The sequence below is a fragment of the Diaporthe citri genome (genome assembly GCF_014595645.1).
Source record: "Diaporthe citri strain NFHF-8-4 chromosome Unknown scaffold_20, whole genome shotgun sequence".
NCBI classification, from domain to species: Eukaryota; Fungi; Ascomycota; class Sordariomycetes; order Diaporthales; family Diaporthaceae; genus Diaporthe; species Diaporthe citri.
Window position 1 is genome coordinate 91127 of NW_025064865.1, and position 17208 is coordinate 108334.

At 40.7% G+C, this 17208-nt stretch overlaps 6 protein-coding genes across 6 annotated transcripts; 1 reads left to right on the forward strand and 5 right to left on the reverse strand.

The window, feature by feature from the left end:
* Positions 1-711: 711 nt before the first annotated feature.
* On the forward strand, positions 712-1125 carry INS49_007450 (uncharacterized protein; the record flags this gene model as incomplete). Its single annotated transcript, XM_043168215.1, has 1 exon — positions 712-1125. The coding sequence occupies one exon, from the start codon at positions 712-714 to the stop codon at positions 1123-1125; it is 414 nt and encodes a 137-aa protein (XP_043016891.1).
* A 408-nt stretch (positions 1126-1533) lies between these two features.
* INS49_007451 (uncharacterized protein) lies at positions 1534-2292 on the reverse strand (the record flags this gene model as incomplete). The annotated part of the gene is made up of 1 exon (XM_043168216.1): positions 1534-2292. One exon carries the CDS (start codon positions 2290-2292, stop codon positions 1534-1536), a length of 759 nt encoding a protein of 252 aa, XP_043016892.1.
* A 4520-nt stretch (positions 2293-6812) lies between these two features.
* On the reverse strand, positions 6813-7656 carry INS49_007452 (uncharacterized protein; the record flags this gene model as incomplete). Its single annotated transcript, XM_043168217.1, has 2 exons — positions 6813-7503; positions 7598-7656. The coding sequence occupies 2 exons, from the start codon at positions 7654-7656 to the stop codon at positions 6813-6815; spliced, it is 750 nt and encodes a 249-aa protein (XP_043016893.1).
* A 4291-nt stretch (positions 7657-11947) lies between these two features.
* Positions 11948-12338, reverse strand: INS49_007453 (uncharacterized protein; the record flags this gene model as incomplete). Its single annotated transcript, XM_043168218.1, has 3 exons — positions 11948-11953; positions 12007-12026; positions 12116-12338. 3 exons carry the CDS (start codon positions 12336-12338, stop codon positions 11948-11950), a joined length of 249 nt encoding a protein of 82 aa, XP_043016894.1.
* A 574-nt stretch (positions 12339-12912) lies between these two features.
* INS49_007454 (uncharacterized protein) lies at positions 12913-14056 on the reverse strand (the record flags this gene model as incomplete). The annotated part of the gene is made up of 3 exons (XM_043168219.1): positions 12913-13323; positions 13356-13670; positions 13745-14056. 3 exons carry the CDS (start codon positions 14054-14056, stop codon positions 12913-12915), a joined length of 1038 nt encoding a protein of 345 aa, XP_043016895.1.
* A 2529-nt stretch (positions 14057-16585) lies between these two features.
* Positions 16586-17074, reverse strand: INS49_007455 (uncharacterized protein; the record flags this gene model as incomplete). The annotated part of the gene is made up of 1 exon (XM_043168220.1): positions 16586-17074. One exon carries the CDS (start codon positions 17072-17074, stop codon positions 16586-16588), a length of 489 nt encoding a protein of 162 aa, XP_043016896.1.
* Positions 17075-17208: the final 134 nt, after the last annotated feature.

A 17208-nucleotide genomic window follows, 5' to 3' on the forward strand; every position in this document is an offset into this window, starting at 1 on the left:
TGGGCAGAATCTGGGCCGGGGACGTTAAGCCGCTGAATAAACAAATGATTCTCATCATATAAGCAGCGCTTCACGATATCAAACTCATAATCGCCATTGGAGAGTACCTATTTGCAAGGCTTTAGATATTTAAGAGTTTGAAATCAGCCTGCAATTCAAAGATGTGGGAGAAGTTTCAACATGACAGGATACTCCTTTGTTTTCTTTCAATCTACTCAGCGGTCAAGGCAACTATTCATTTTTGGCCGCAGAATCACAAGTAATATTCCAATTAAACACCATGAATCAAGTGTTGAACCTTCTCGCACACCGGTAAGCCGGTAACAGTCCGCCTGGCCTTAAGATCCCGTCGACACCAATCATCAAGATGCTCCTGCAGCACAAGTCCGTCCGGAAGTTTCTCCCCGAAGCCCTCCAACCTAGCACCCTCAAAGCCCTCATTGCAGCGGGCCAAAGCCCCTCGACTTCCTCGATGTTGCAACCATGAAGCGCCATGGCCATCTAGGAGCCCCAACACAAAAGCGCCGTGGCACAGCTCGCAAGAGATCAAGACTTCATCCGCCAGGCCCCGCTATTCCTCGTCTTCTGCGCAGACCTGAACCGCCTGACCAACATCAGCGAGAATCACCAGATGTCCGGCCAGGGACTGAAGAAGATGGATCCGTTCATCATGGCCACGGTGGATGCTGCCCTTGTGCGCAGAGCGTCGGGATGGCTGTGGAGTCTCTCGGGCTTGGCTACTGCTTCGTCGGGGCTGTTCGCAACAACGCTCGCGAGATGGCGGAGGTACTGGGCCTGCCGCCTCGGACCTTCTCACTTGTAGGCATGGCGATCGGCAAGGCCGACGTGTCGGAGCCGGCCGGCATCAAGCCCCGGCTGCCGATGGAAGAAATACTGCATAGGGAGCGGTGGAATGAGAAAGATCACAAGAGTCTCATCGGTTCTTACGACAAGGCGATGGGCGAATTTTATGCCGAGCACCAGAAGCACGGCCGGAAGCCTTGGAGTCATCACATGGCTCGCATCGTGTCATCTGGAAACGCAGGATGGGAGGGAGATACTGCGACAGGTGCTGGAGGAACGGGATTTTGGTCTCAAATAGAACGCACTGGACAGCATAGTTAATACAAGCGTGGCCAGGACTATTTAGACTTGATTGTAACAGAGGTAGTTAGAGGAGCGGAGTTAGGTAGAAGACCTGTGCTTCGTCATAAATATGACGTGTTCGAGATAAAAAATTGTGACCGGGATTCCCATCGTTCTCCTTTCTGGGGCCATTGAGTGCTTCTCACGAGAAGTTGTGTAACATGCAGTTGCACTCGACACTCGGTCTGGTTCCCCCGACTGTATCACATCGGAACCCCGTTAATAATCCAGTTCAGGAGATGAGAACTCTCAATCTCCTTGGCGCGATCCATCAACTCTTGCACATCCCAATTGGACCAAACAAATTTGCTTTTGAGAAATTGGGCCTCTGGGGAAGCCAGCCAGACACAAAAGTGGCCAGGGAGCTCCGCTGTTGTGGGAGTGCTGTTAACGTGCGTGCTCGCATTCAGAAAAGGATTTGCTGGAGCACTTACGGTCATCACTGGTTTCGAACGTGCCCGGTGGACTAAGGTCTGTCTCAACTACTCCCGGCTGGACGTTGACAACGTGTATCTCTGGATTCTCAGCCGCAAAGAAGTCCACCATTTTCAGGTTCGCGCCCTTCGTGACGCCGTAGCCCGAAAGGCCGGGCCAAGGTGAAACGTGGGCCAGGGCGGTTGAGATGTTCAGCACCACGGCGCCAGGGGCTGCATGTGGGCGGAAAGCCTGCAAAGCGTTCAAAGTAGTCACCACGTTCATTTTGAACCCTTCCATGTAGTCGTCCGCCTCGTAGTTGAGGACGCTTGAGACTTTTGGAAAGAATCCGGCGTTGGAGACGAAAATGTTGATGCTCCCCACGAACTCCGCTATTTCTTTGAAAGCATCGCGAACCTCCTGGGCGTTGGTAAGATCCGCTTTCTTGCAAATGACGAGTGTTCCATGGTTGGCGATGCTGCGAATTTCGGTGGCGGCAGCCTCAAGACGATCGAGTCGTCGGCCAAGGATGGACACAGAGCTAGCACCGGCTTTCGCGAAGGAGAGGGCGATCGATTTTCCGATGCCAGTGCCACCACCGGTGATGACAACATTCTTGCCGGCTGCTGAGAGTTCGGGCCTGGAAGGGGATATCAAATCATAAGGTTTGTGGTGGTAGTTCTTGGTGAACGCCACGAAACCTCGCTGAGGGGCGTGTTTGCTACCGGACATCTCGATCAATGGTGGTGAATTGAAATAGCTTCTGTGATAAAGCTGTGTAGTGATTGATACTCTGCGTCCAGGTTCAAGCGATCGAAACAGTCTATTATATTTCCAGCCCGAGGACGCACCCGAGATCGCCGCAAGGATCGCGACCTCGGTAAAATTGGCCTTACTTCGCCGGACTTGAGCTAACTTGCCGTCCTCTCCAACCGGATCGACTTGTGGTTGGACTCGGAGATTTGACCGACGGGGACGGGAATTTAAGTTAGAGGCAGTAGAAATACGCTACCAAGCGCCTCTAACGCCAAGGCTTCACCGTTGTGTCATGCGAAGTCAGTTCAAACGCCGAGGCAGGGTGCTCCAAATGCCGACAGTTGACGGTTTGAGTCAGAACTTTGCATAATTGGTCATCATTCGCCGTCACAGACGCACAGATTCATAATATGGCTAGAGACGTGGGTGTATGGCTTATGTAAAAAGCAACAAGGCATTCGAGGCAATGAACCTCGGCCCATCATTTGTGTGCACATTGTACCCTCTTCGATTGGAGACGATCTTGAAGATTTCTCAGCGGCCGAACAGGGAAGTATGTATCAAAAACGATGAGCAGACTAGACTCAGCGAACTTAGACCTCGTGCTTTTGCCAAGAGCGCCAAGTAAAGTTTATTCGCCAACCCTAGCTTCCTCCATTTATTTATAGACTATTTGTATTCTTTGAGTTCCTCTACTAAGCCGGAGCGACAATGATTGTCCTAGTGGGACAAGAGACAATATACAGGGAAACCTGACAAAGAAGCCTAATTCGTGACCTCTGCGGCGTTGACAAAGGGTCCCCTAACTCTCTTGTCTTATTTGTGCGTGCCATAATAACAATACCAGCTTTTTAAGGCAAAATTATATGGAAGAAAAGTAGCTTTTTTATAGCATTATATCTTATATACGTTATAATGGTGTAAATTTAATTAAGAAAAATATAAATTAAGAGCTATAATTAGTTAAAATGGCGTTATATTTTTTATAAGGGTTGTATTAACATAGGTAAACTTTCCCGTGAAATCTTATAGGTTATAAGTAATTATAATTAAATTTGCTATGCAAGGCTTTAAATAATAATTATTTAATTTGCTTTTACAAACTAATGTTATGTTAAAAGCCGCTAATTTATATTAAACTTTAACTTTTATTTATTTATAATTAAATTAATTAAAATAAGGACATAAAGGCTATAAATATATCTTAAAGCATAAGTTTAAAATGTTTTAACAAACTTATTTAAGCAAATGCTTACCTTATTTATAAAATTATATCTACTTTTCTTTCCCATTTATTTTACCTTATTTTTCCTCTTTCTTAACCTTTTCCCCTTAAGTAAATCCCCCCCCCTTTTCTTTTAAAGACTTTTAAAAAAAATATAGCTAATATTTAATTAATTTTTTTTAAATATTATTTAAAAATAAACTTTAAAGAAAAAAAGAAAAAAGGGCGTAATTAAGATATAAAATAAAGAAAAAATATAATTAAATATTTACTTAAAATTTATATTTAAAGCTTTAACACCTTTAATAACGCCTTTAAAGGGAAATAAAGTAACGTAGTTTACTACTAAGTAATGAATATTACTAAATAGCGGATTTTTCTAATTTTACTTAACTTTTATTAACCATAATATTACATTAAGGTAAATAAATTAATAAAAAGTTAGCATTAATTAATATTAATTATATTTAATTCCTTATTTTTAATTAATTTTATTAATTTAAAAGCATTAATATAAATATAGTATTAATTTAAATTAATTAACTTTTAATAAGAAATATACATTTAATGTTAATTAATGTTAATTATATTATTAAAAATGCAGTTTGCTGTAAATTAATAAAATAACTATATTTATATTAATTAATGCTAACTAAGCTAAATTTATTACAATATAATTAAAATTTAATTAATTAAACCTTTTTTTATCTTTCTTATAAGTTCTTGCATTATGCTTAATTTTATTATAATTACTATAATATCTTTTAATTAATTCGCTATAAATTAACTCTTTTATTTCACTACTTATTTTATTAGCTAATTGCTTTGCCTTTTATTTTTCTTAAATAAAAGCTTAAAATTCCTTACTTATAAATGCTTTTTTAAATTATACTTAAGTTTTTTTAACCCTTTAATGTTTAATAAGTATTATATTAATATTTTAAAGTATATAAATTTACTTACTTATTATAATAAGTAAGTATGTTATTATTTATGCATTTTTTGCTAATTAATTAATAACCTTTATAATTAATATAAGGAAGCTTTCTTAATAAGTAAAAATCCTGCTTTTAATAAAACTTAATTATTAAATAATTTATTAAGCATTTAATAATATTTAAAACTTTTATTTTTAAAAAGAAATAAGGAGGGATTATATTAAAGTTTATAAGCGGATATTAAGCTTAAAAATTATAAAATTAAAGTTTTAAGGAACAATTTTAGCTCCTTTAAATATAAATTTAATATTTTTTACTATAAAAGTTTTATTATAAGCTATCTTAAATGCAAAAAAAAAACTTAAATTTAATAATATAATTAATTAAAACTTAAATAAAAAAAATTAATCTTATTATTATATATATATTTTAAAAATAAATATAACGCAATATTTAATAGCTAAAATAAATAAGATAAATATAATAGCATATTAATAATAATAATCTTATTATTCTTATAATATTAATTAAACTTAGCTAATATATAGCTTTTATAATTATTTATAATTAATATTTAATAATTAGCATTTTTCTTTAATTTAATATATTTATTAAAATATTAAATTTATTTTAAATTAATTTTATTATTTATTTATTTATTAAAAGTAAGCTTAATAACTTAATTATTTAAAAAGCTTAACTTTATTACTTAGCTAATAAAGTAATAAACGCCTTAAATAATTATAAATAATAAAATTTATAACTTATTTATATTAATATATTTAATAATAATTACTTATTTTTAATTATTAAGCTAAATTAATTTAATCTTTTTATATTTATTAATATATATAATAATTATTAATAAAATAATTATGCTTATTATAAAGTTAATTTTATCAAAGTTATAAAGATTATTATTAATAATTTAATATTTAATTATTATATTATAAAAAAGCTTAAATTAATTTTTAATAATCTTTAAATTTTTATAAAGGGCCTTTTAATAATTATAAAGATAATTAAATTTAATTTTTAAGTTAAATTATAAATTTATAAAGCATTAAGCTTAATGCTTATTTATAAGCTTATTATCTTAAAATATTAATAAAAGGTTAGCTATATTTTTTATATTAAAAAGATATAAAGAAAATCCTTAAGTATTTTAATTAATAATATATTAAATAAGCATTTACTTTTTAATTAAATTAAGTTTATATTATTTAATATATAATTTTTTAAAATTATATTATTAATTTATTTTATAGCATAAAGTTATTTTAAGAATATTAAAGATTTTAGCACCTTAAGCTATAAGCAAGAATTTAATATAATCTTTTTAAAGTATTAAATAGCTTAAATAATTAAAAGTATTTTATCTTCTTTAAATAAAGGATATATATCTTCTTTATTAATTTCTTATATATTAAATATTTAAGTAAGTAAATTAATGCAAAATTAATGCGAAAATTAAAGATATAATTAATATTAAAAATAGCTTATTTTATTAAAACCTTAATAATTTCTAATTATATTATAATACCTTTAGCCCTTTTAAATTAATGAAATTAATTAAAAATAAGGAATTAACTATAATTAGCATTAATTAATGCTAACTTTTTATTAATTTATTTATCTTAATATAATATTGTAATTAATAAAAGTTAAATAAAGTTGGAAAAAGCCGCTACTTAATAATATTAATTACTTAGTAGTAAACTACGTTATATAATAAAAATTAATAAATATTTTAAGTTAAATAATATATAGTTTTTTAATAATTAAGCTTATTTAAAATTAATTTTAATATTACTTTATTTAAAGGTTAAATTTTTTATATAAAAGATTAAGCATTTACTTAAGGTTTAACGCCATTAATATATAAATATAATAAAGAGTAGGTAGCTAAGAGGTAATAATTTATAGCTTGGTTTTTTCGATATTTTAGCGCTAAGAAATTTGCAGAATTGAGATAATCTGTATTTGCTTAAATACTCTCTAGTATGTCTGTATTTGTAGAGTCTAGAGCAGACTGTCGGGGAAAAGAGCGAGCCGTCGTGAGACAGTTCTACTATTTGGTTTAGGAGGCAGGAATTTGACAGCTTATTCTCGGCAGAACGTATGATGTGCCCGTCTAGTAAGAACTGTCATCATCAACCCGCTACATGATGGAGAATGATAAGGTGGCTGCAAATGAAACTATCTACCTGGATTTATAGTAGTATTTATGTGTGGGCCTCAATCCTATAGCGAAGAGGTTTCTCTACAGGCAGCTGGTCAGCCTGAGTAGTGTGCAAGATGATGCAACGTCCAAACCACTGCTTCATACAAGGTCATAGCTCCTGCCACAAATCTCCCCGCGGCGTGAAAGTGAGGAGCGGTCCATCGTGTGCGGTTGTGATAATATCAAAAAGCTGAAACTCGTCCTCCCTCTGCCTATCGGCATCGCCCTTGAACTTTGCATGCCCACCACTGCCCACTTCTCCGGCCGCGCCGGGAGCCCTTTCGAAGTCGAAATACCACAGCGTCTTGGCCAACATGATGCTGATTTCAAGGTAGGCCATAGCCTTGCCGGCACAACCCCGCTCACCCAGGGCGAAAGGTGCATGGGCCCGGCGCATTGTCCGCAGCCCGGGGGAGTCCTCTAGGCCCAGCCATCGCTCAGGCTTGAATTTGAATGGCTCCGAGAAATATTCTGCGTTGTGAAGCATGGCGTATGGGTTGATTCCGACTTGTACGCCCGGAGGGATTACATGTCCGTCCACGATGAAAGACTGCTTGGCGTTAGACGGGGTGGACATGTCCTGCTGGCGCCACAGAGTTCCTAGAGAAGAAGGCGCTATTCTGAGAGTCTCGTCGATAACCGCGCGTAGGTAGATACAGGAGTTAAGCTTGGGACCTTTGCGAATCTCGGTGCCAGAGGAGAACGTTGTGCGAACTTCAGCTGCGAGCCGCTGATACACGTCCGGATTACGAGAGAGGTAGAATGTAGCGCAGTCATTGTGGTCGATGTTGTAGTTCCCCCTAAAGGCATAGATCTTAGCTCCACGTCTCAAAACGGATGTCGTCCATCATCTGAATCTTACCAGCGGTGATAAAGAAAGTAGCTTCTGCCCACAATTCACTGCCGTGAAGGACGTCGTCGTCTCCCTCCCCAGTCTTATCACTGAGTGCCATTGCATAGAGATCGTGTTGAGCATCCTTTTCCACAGCCGTTCGTGCGTGGATCATAGAAAAAAAAGGATTTACGGAATTCTGCAACCCGCTTTTTCGCAAGCCATTTGATGAGTGGATCCAGAACAATCGACGTAGCGGGCCAAGACACAAAAAGGCTGACCCGGGCGTTGATAGCATCCATGGCCTCCAAGAAGGGTCGGTTGGTAGTCTCGGTCTGCGTATTGAGAGGGTAACCAAAAGCAAGATAGCAGATGATATCACCGCCTAGATGCAGACAGCGCTGCGACATGTTGGCGGTCTCATTCTGCTGGCTGGAGCGTAACAACTCCCGCAGGAACACATCGACTTGAGAGATGATCGTCGGTTCGAACGACTGCATGGATCGTTCTGATAATGCTTGGCCAATAGCTCTTCGTTTGCGACTGTGTTCGAATTTATCCAATGTATCGAAAATGTTTGGCTGGCCAGTGAGGCGTGCACCTAGATAAGCTTCTCCTTTGGTGACGCCCGAGTTCAGGTAAATGTCTTTAGAAGGTATTAGTTCAGTGTTCTCGCCGAGGCAGCAGGACGAAACATGGCGTCGGGTACCTTGAAGAGCAGTTACCGTATTGAAGCTCAAGCGATTTGGAGCCTGTCTCACAACTGGGCCTACGAATTTCTTATGTCAACGATTTTGCTTCCAACGGCAAAGTGGGATCTTGTACCATATTTCAGGTGGTTTTTGTATGTCTCAAGATGAAGTCGTCGCTTCAACGCGTAGAAACCGCCATAGCCATTTGTGATCTTTGCAGCAAGCGGACCAGGAAATTTCTTGAGGGGATCGAGAGCAATTCGCGATATCACTGCTAGGAGAAGCTGCATAAGAGATATTTTTAGCACATAGGACGGACTTGGAACCTGAGCAAGTGATTCAATTGTTCCATACCAGTGGACCTAACACTAAGGCTCCGAACCGGATCGCGTTGAGCAAATTGCTCTGTCCTATCTCATCTTGTGAAGCAATAGCCCAGTCCTCTTGTTCGAAAATTGTTGAAAATTTTCTGAAGCGTGGGCTTTGTTGGAAAGACTTGTTTTATCAGCTTGCTTCCTACATAATTCCGGGCGCAGGCTCTGCTTTCGTTAACACTTCCTGAGATCACATTAGATAAAGAGACATTTGTACCTCGGTAAGTGACACGCCACTCCAGACTGAGGCTGGTAGTTGTCTTTCCTGCAGTCGACCTCGGGACAAGGCTTGTGGCCCACTGCCCGTCGCTCTCACCTCGCCTGACACTACCCAGAACACAGTACCCAACGAGCCACCGAGAAATTCAGCAAGTGCAACCAACAAGGCATGATTTGCTAATGCTGTAGGCCCATCATCTCAGTTTTCGATAACATGTCCCCTGGAGAAGTGCACCGGGGCCACTCACCTCGCCAAAGGCCTTGTTACACTGACCGACGTGCAGGAGAGTGGCTCCACGGAAGGTGCCCGGAGTGTTCGGTGCCATACAAGGGGGATCCATTTGTCTTTTCATCACTCGCCGCAAGCTGTCGTTCGGTGTGCTGTCGTGCCTGCGGGCGCCTGGCCATCCACTGGCAGTGTCTGTGCCGCAAAAGTTTTGCAAGGCTCCAAGACGGGCCGAAATCTTGGGCCCTGTCAATATGATACATCATTCTGCTGCCAGTACCAAAGTCACAACTGCTTCACTGTGCACGGGAACGAGTCTGTACCGAAAGGCCAATGTGACTGGCCTTGGTTAGTGTTCAGCATCCGAGCACAGCAGCATAGGGCTTGTTGGCAGACTATCTCATTGGTGAACGTTGCATGGAGTGTTGGCTGCAGCCTCAATGGCTGAGCAGAACATAATTACTACAGTACCTGCACAATCATTAAGGGGGGGTCGATCTCCTGTTTTCCTTCCTGTGTATGGAGCCATGCGATACTGAGTCGCTGGTGGCACTGTTGGCGGACGAGAAGGGGGCCCTGGTTGCATGTCAGCCCCTGAACACTAGCTCCGGATTGGGCCGTTTCTCCTTGTTGGTTCTGAAGGTCCGCAAAACGTGCCACTTGGTCGCCGCAGCAATGCAGCAATGTAACCCGTTGGCGTTTTGACTGCAGTCCATCCGCCTCCCCCGTCCCCACGTAGACCGCTACGACTCAGTTGGTGGCGGCTTTCTCGGTCTGCAGATCGGTCCGCGGCCGACCAGCCTGCCAACCCGAAAGCTCTGTCTTTCCCGTCCCCCAACCACAACCCTATTTCTGAAGGTTCCGGGGTATGACTCAGCACTGAACCCGTGGGTGCCGCTGATCGAGGCCTGGGTCTTCACCATGTGCATCTGCGTTCCCATGGGAAATGTTTTCTTTCTGCTGTATAACCTCGGTCGTTCTGAGGATGCCGCTTCCGTGCACGGGGTATTGAACTTGTCCGTCAGGGCTGCCGGGCTGAATGGCACCGTGCTGCACGAACTGGATATTCTCGAAGCTCACGGTTTTCCCTGAGTCAGCGTACGCCCACCCAGCTTCTACAGTACGCCCACCCAGCTTCCAGCGTTGGCCCACCCAGTACAAAGAAAATTAGCTGCATCCGCACTAAAATGCAAGTATTGCGGGGTTCCTAATAAGCTAGGGTAGCTATTTTCCAATTTAAGCAATACTTTAAAAATACAAGCTTAAAAAGCCTAAAGGGCCCCAGAGCCCCTAGAGCGCCCCTGAGCCCCCAGAGCGCCCAGAGCGCCCCAGAGCCCCTAGAGCGCCCCCAAGCCCCTAGAGCGCCCAGAGCGCCTAGAGGGCCGCGAGGGCGCAGAGGGCCGCGAGGGCGTAGAGGCCGCAGAGGGCGTAGAGGGCTGCAAAGGGCGTAGAGGGCCGAAGAGGGCGCAGAGGGCGTAGAGGGCTGCAAAGGGCGCAGAGGGCCGAAGAGAGCGCAAAGAGCTGAAGTAACTTTTAAGTTGCAAATAGAGGGGTAGCTATAAGACCCCTCTAAAGTAGCTATGGGACCCCTTTGAAATAGCTATAGCTATGCTTTATTAATAACCTCGCAGTACCAGCATTTTATAGCGTATGCAGCCAATTTTCTTTGTACTGGGTGGGCCAACGCTGGAAGCTGGGTGGGCGTACTGTAGAAGCTGGGTGGGCGTACGCTGACTCGTTTTCCCTGGCTTCATTTCTGCTCCAAATCGGTATGCCCTAATACTCGGGGCGATGCTGTTTTGTTGCAGGCTGTCTTGGTCATACGGCAGCCACGACAGATTGTCGACAGAATTCTTGGGGCCACCGAACGAGCCCATCCGGACCCAGGAGCGCACAGATCTAGCGATGCGGCTGATGAATCCCTTTTGGCTGTCTTCGAAGGCTTTCGGTATCGCTGGTATGCAAAAGACCAACAAAACACAAGTCGTTTCCGCCATGGCCCAGATGAACGTTCTTCCGAGTGTATACGTGGCATCGCCAGACGCTCCATACGACTGGGTGATACAGGCATAAAGGCGGCCAGCGGCGCACGCGCACGCGCTGAGCGAGGCTTCTCGTCAGCGTCTTTGTTTGCAACATGCTTCATGCGCACCCAGGAATAGTAAAGCTCAACGTACAGTAGGCCAATGGAAAATACCAATGAGATACCAAATTTCCGACTCGCTGTCATTTGCAGCTTCCAAATGACCTTTTGTGGAAGGGGGAGGATTATGTCCGTTACTAGATTGAAGGTGGCACTGAATATATCGAGTGCCTTTCGGTCAATGCACTTTCCGGGCAGCCATTTGTGCCAGAGCTTTTCGAGAGGTATGCATGCTAAGAGAAGTTGCAATAATTCCGGATAGGTACATCAACACGTTAGCTAGCATTAGTATACGTGCCATCCAGAAGAATGAATCTTGAACGATGGGGTTAGCATAGTCCGAAGCCCAATTCAGGGAACGTTTCCTCGTGATCTCGTTATCGTATTGGGGGGGACACCGGGGGGGGGGGTGTCGAGAATGTTCTTTGGTGGCATTATAGTGGTAACACTTACTGCGTCTGCCCTGAGGAACGAATATACGCGTCCACTCTAGGAGAATTGCTGGCTTCATCAACAGCATGACTGAACCATATACAATTGGCAGGATGATGACCACCTGAAAGAGCCGTTGATGTGAGCAAATATGTGTTCACATGAGAGATCCTTACCTGAGATGTACGAGTGACATATCATGGTGGTTACAGACTTACGTATGAAACCTTGAACAAGGTTTTGACTTGGATGTCCCACTGGTGAACGAAGAATCCGCAAATGGTGTCATATGAAAAGTAAGTCCAAAGAAAGCCCCCATAAAATCCCTACGTCTGCGTTAGCTTGCCTGCAGTCTTTGATTGCCTCGAGTAGCTCTCCGGCTTACAAACGCTGCAAGGGCAATATCTATGTTCGATTGTCAGCCATAGTTAAGACACGCGCAGACATCACGCATGGGAGGGGAGTGGTAGGGCATTGGAAAATAACCGACGCACAGTCCTCAAGGTGGAGGCTTTTGGAGACAAATAAACGCGAGTAGGCTCGTAAGCAAGCCGCCACCAAGGCCAGCGATATGCACACAACAGCCAAAACAAGAGCCTCAGTGTTGTGATTAGTCGGGCTGTTGAAGTCTGAGACCACACCATCAGGAGGTGTTAGTGCTGGTCCGTTCAGGATTGCATCTTGCACAGCCGGGGGGTAATTTGGAAAATTCTCCATGGTGTTTGCTCCTCTGTCCCGATGGAGAATTGGCACAGGACCGGAAGTGCACAATACATTCAACTTGACGATTAATCAGAGCTGGTGGATGTTGCAGTGGGCGATCTTATAAGCACCAACCCGTCACGATGAATCGTCGTTACACCATTTCCAAAGCCTCATTGGTTCTTTACCCGCTTGATTCCTACCAGCCACTTCTTAATTAGGTGACGAGAGATGCAGATCAACTGCTTGGGCTCCAACGTGCAGGGCCGTCAAGTGCCGCAGCTTGCCCTCCCAGGGGCCCGAAAATGTCTTCAAGAGCTGCCCCAGCGGACGGACCAACGAGTTTGTTATCAACAAGGTGACATTCGAAGAACCATTTTCGTAGCTTCTGGCCGACCAACATTTCTTCTTCTACCACCTCTTTTCTCAGGTAATTGTTCCCACTACGAGTCGGGGAACATGGGAATCGGAATTGTTCCGTGTCATCCGACTTAGTTGCTCAAGCTCAATTCTCAGGGTGCTTTTGTGACAGAACCTAGGCCTGGGATAAGACTTTTACTATCTGAAACAACAGACACATCTCTGAGTCTCACTCATCATCATCACCATCATGATCATGACCACGCCTGTCACCCCTGCTCCTTAAACGGGATCTCGCATCATCTTGGTCCATCTTGGTTGGGAAGTCAAGCGGATTGTGCACGCATGAGTCTCTCCCGTCACCCATCCACAAGGGCGGCGGCATCTTCCTTTCCCACTGGTCGCGATAAACGCTAGTGTATTCTATGGGCTCCTCCGGGTCGACACGTTGCATATTGGTCTCGTCTGGGATGATTGGTAGTGGACAGGTAGACCCGGTGCCGGACGTATCCAGCAAGAAGTCGAGCAGGGCCATCTTCTGTGCATCCGTGAGAAGGCAGATCCGGTACGTGACCTCGTCACGGTCGGGGTGGAGATACACCGCATCCGACCCGGCGCTGCTGCCTTCCCTCGCTCCGCCCTACGATTAAAGAGAATCAGCCCTCCAAGCACCCTGTTCTCGGCCCAATATCCCGCCACGTCTGCAGCACCATGAGGGTACTGTGCACATTCGCGGTACCAGGTATGGCGGAAAAGCGTGGCAGGCGGCCCGTCGCGGTTGAAGCGCCACCATAAGCTGCCGTCGTAGTCATCCTTAGGCGGGGTCCGGGTGTGCACCAACTGTAGGGCTGATCCTGGCGTGGACAGATCAGAATTATTTTGGTACAGCAGCACTGCAACTTGATGCACTGAAATAGCGATAATCTCAATCAGCCGTATGCCGAAGGCTCTGGAACCGGGAGAGGCAGCCTGGAATGCCGACAAGAGCTTTCGGTATATATTTATTAGTAATCAAGCACAAGTAATCCCATACTCAGAGTGATAGAGCGCGAATAGCTTACCGGAATATCGAACTGGAGGATATTTGGATTAAATTCGTTACGGATTTGGCGGACTGTGTCTAATGTATTATCTTTAAGCTGTGTATGCTGGTGAATTGGGTGATCAAGGCAGATGAGATGGCCATGGACATCTTTAAAGACTTGTAGAAGTGGGAGGCCATCAACAATTTGGGCGTATGTGATCTCGGCTATCTCAGTGGACAAGACCCTTGAGATGGCGGATGCCACTGCATCGCGGTGAGGTTCGTTGAGAATAACGTCCCCGGCCCCGATCCCGGCCGCCCCCCCTTCCCGGCTGCCCTCGGCACCCATATACGCCTTCTCTTTAATGTTAATTGCCCGCTATTATAATGCATAATCCCTCTTTTATTAATGTCTTTAATTCTTTAAAGGCATTGCTTTCTTTTAATACCTTTCTTATCTTTATTTAAGCTTTATAAATAGCCTTAATATTAATAAAAGCTATATTTAAATTAATTTAAATTTTTTTTATAATTTTTTAATTAATTTTAATTTAAGCTTTTAATTATTAATTTTTTTATAAAGTTATAATTAATTAAGTTTTTTTCTTATTATATACTTTAAAAAACTTTTTAAAAAGTATTTATAATATAAAGCTTAAGTATTTATTATAATATTAATAAATAATTAATTAATATATTTTTTATAATTACTTAAGAGTTTTAAAATAAATTTTAATTATTAAAAAAGAACTTTAAATATAAAGAATTACTTAATAAAGCTTTTTATTATATTAAATTTTAATAATTTATATTAAATTTAATAATTTTTAAGAATATAATAATTTTTAAATATCTTATACTTAAATATTAATTAAAGTTTTATTACTTTTTACTTTAAATATATATTTAACTTTATAAATATCTTTTTTTATACTTTATAATAATAAAAAAGAAATCTTTTTTTTATTATTATTAATAAGGAGTTATATTACTTTATTAAATATAAATACTTTTAAAATGCTATTTTTAATAAAAAAATATTAATATATTAAGGGGTTATAATATATAAAAAATATATATAAGTAAAAAAACTATATATATTTAATATAAAAAGTATTTTTATATAAAGTTAATAATTATATGTATATAATATTTATTTATAATTAATAATTATTATTTAAAAGGGGTTAAGGGATAATTTAAAAAATAAATACTTTTTTAAGCTATTTAATAATTATTCTTTTTTTTATTTACTTTTTTTTATTATAATAAATTATTAATTATTATAATCTTTAAGGGTAATAAGAAATTATTATTATTATATGCTAAGTTCCTTAAATATAATTAAAGGATTAAAAAACCTATTTATAATAAATATATATTTTATAAAAAAAGTTTATACTTTTAAATTAAAGTTCTTTTATAGCAAAAAGTTATTATTTAAATAGCTAAAAATAAGGGCATTTTTTAAATAATTTTTTATTAACCCTTTCTTATTAATATTTTAATAATAAGTTAATTAAATAAACTTAATAATAAGTAGCTAAAGAAAATTAAATTAAGATTTAATATTTTTTTTAATAATTAATTAAAAATAAATAGCCTTTATATATTAACTCTTTTAGCTTTTAAAAATAAGGTAATAAAAAAAAAGGCCCTTAGCTAATTCTTTTTAAAGAAAGAATAATTTTTATTTAAAAAGGTTAATTAAGCTTTTAAAACCCTTATTTTAAATTATATTAATATTAATTTTAAGCTATTTTAATTAATTATAAATAAAGCTAATAAAGCCTTTTAATAATTAAAAAAAAGCCTTTAAGAATTAATAATAATATAATAACTTTAAATATTATTAAAGCAATTAAATAATATAGCTTAAGAAATATATTATATTTTAAAAGCTTATTAAATTAATATTTTATTTTTTATAATAATAAAGGCATTAATAAAATTATTTTTTAAGTATTACTTTATAATAAGGAAAATAATATTTAGGAGAAGTTTAATAATTAAAAAAAAATTCCTTATAAAGATATTAAGGAGTTAATATAGGGTGGGTATAAATGCATTTATGCGCGTATGCGGGTGTGGGCCGGCCGGGATTAGGGGGTGGCCGGGATCGGGGCCGGGGACGTTATTGATACTCGCTTTGCGGAATCTGATGTCGGTTTCGTCCGCACGGGACGGCTGCGAATCCATTGTGTTCTTAAAGTGAGGGGTAATCACTCAACGCATAGTTAGGGAAAGTTTCAGGGCTTCGCGGAGTTATGTGACATGAACAGGGTCGCATGAGCCAGATATGTGTAGTCGGGAAGCGCCTCCAGAATTTGTTGCTGGTGCCCGGTGATCGACAACCTAGGTTGAGTCACCTTGTGTTGGTTACAGGTGAGACTCGATCGGTTGGCCAAAACATGCCATTTTATAGCCGTAGCAATGGACCAAGGTAACTTTGGGCGGTCCAATTGCAGCTGTTCAATTTACAAGCCCGTCCAGTCGTCTCCCCGACCCTTCGCAAGTTGGCCCCTACAGAACCCATGTGATCAGTTGCTGCCCGTGGATCGCCCCGCGGCAGAGCAACCTGCCTGCCTGGGCCGCCCAAGCTCACGCGCAACTACCACCAGGTATTGGAAATGCAAGGCACTCAGACAGAGCTGGTATAACAGCCGGCACTCTCATTTCGAAAATAAAAGAAAAATAAAAAGAAAAGGAAAGACAAGAAAGACTTTTCTGCTTTGCACCGTGTTGACAGGAGATGGACAATGTGTACCAGACAGAGGCTAGGAGGCACTTGTGACTCCTTGGATGCTTGGCATACACATAGAAGCAACTTATCGCCTTGTATCCGTCGTGGAAACCATATCTTCCGTGTACTCAGCCCTCATGTAAACCCCGCCTCACTTGAAACTTTGAACCCACCAGGGACTCCCTTCTGGAAAATACCTTCTGGGTTGTATTTCTTGCTCGTCTCCCGCAGGAGACCTTGGTTCGCGGCACCATAGGAGCCGATCGGATCCTGAAAGTCAAATGCGTAGTTAAGGTACACGAAGGGGACCGCCTGACCCCGCGAAGCTGCATCCCGTTCAATGGTCTTGAGAATGCCTCTGGTGACTCTGAGAATGACTTTGTCTTCGCTAGCGTTATTCCAGTACAGCAACAACAACACCGACACAAGTGGGCCATCAGCGGGATCCAGGCCTGTGCAGTTACCTCCTTCAGAGATGCATTTTTCCAGCGGAGAGATGGGATATGGCTGCAGAGTAAGAGAACGGACGAGACCGTCCATGTGTTTGATACCCTCGATGGCCGAGGAGAAGGTGTCGGCTGCTGTGGTTAGGGTTGGAATATCAGCCTTAACCGTTGTGTTCATGTAACTGTACCGGGGATGTGGGGTCCTTCTAAACGGTTATTAAGCGGTGCAGTTATCGCTCAGGGGGTTTAAACCGCGGGCATTTAGGAGGGGAAGTTAAACCATTTATTCTTTTAAGTGGTTTAAAATTTTTA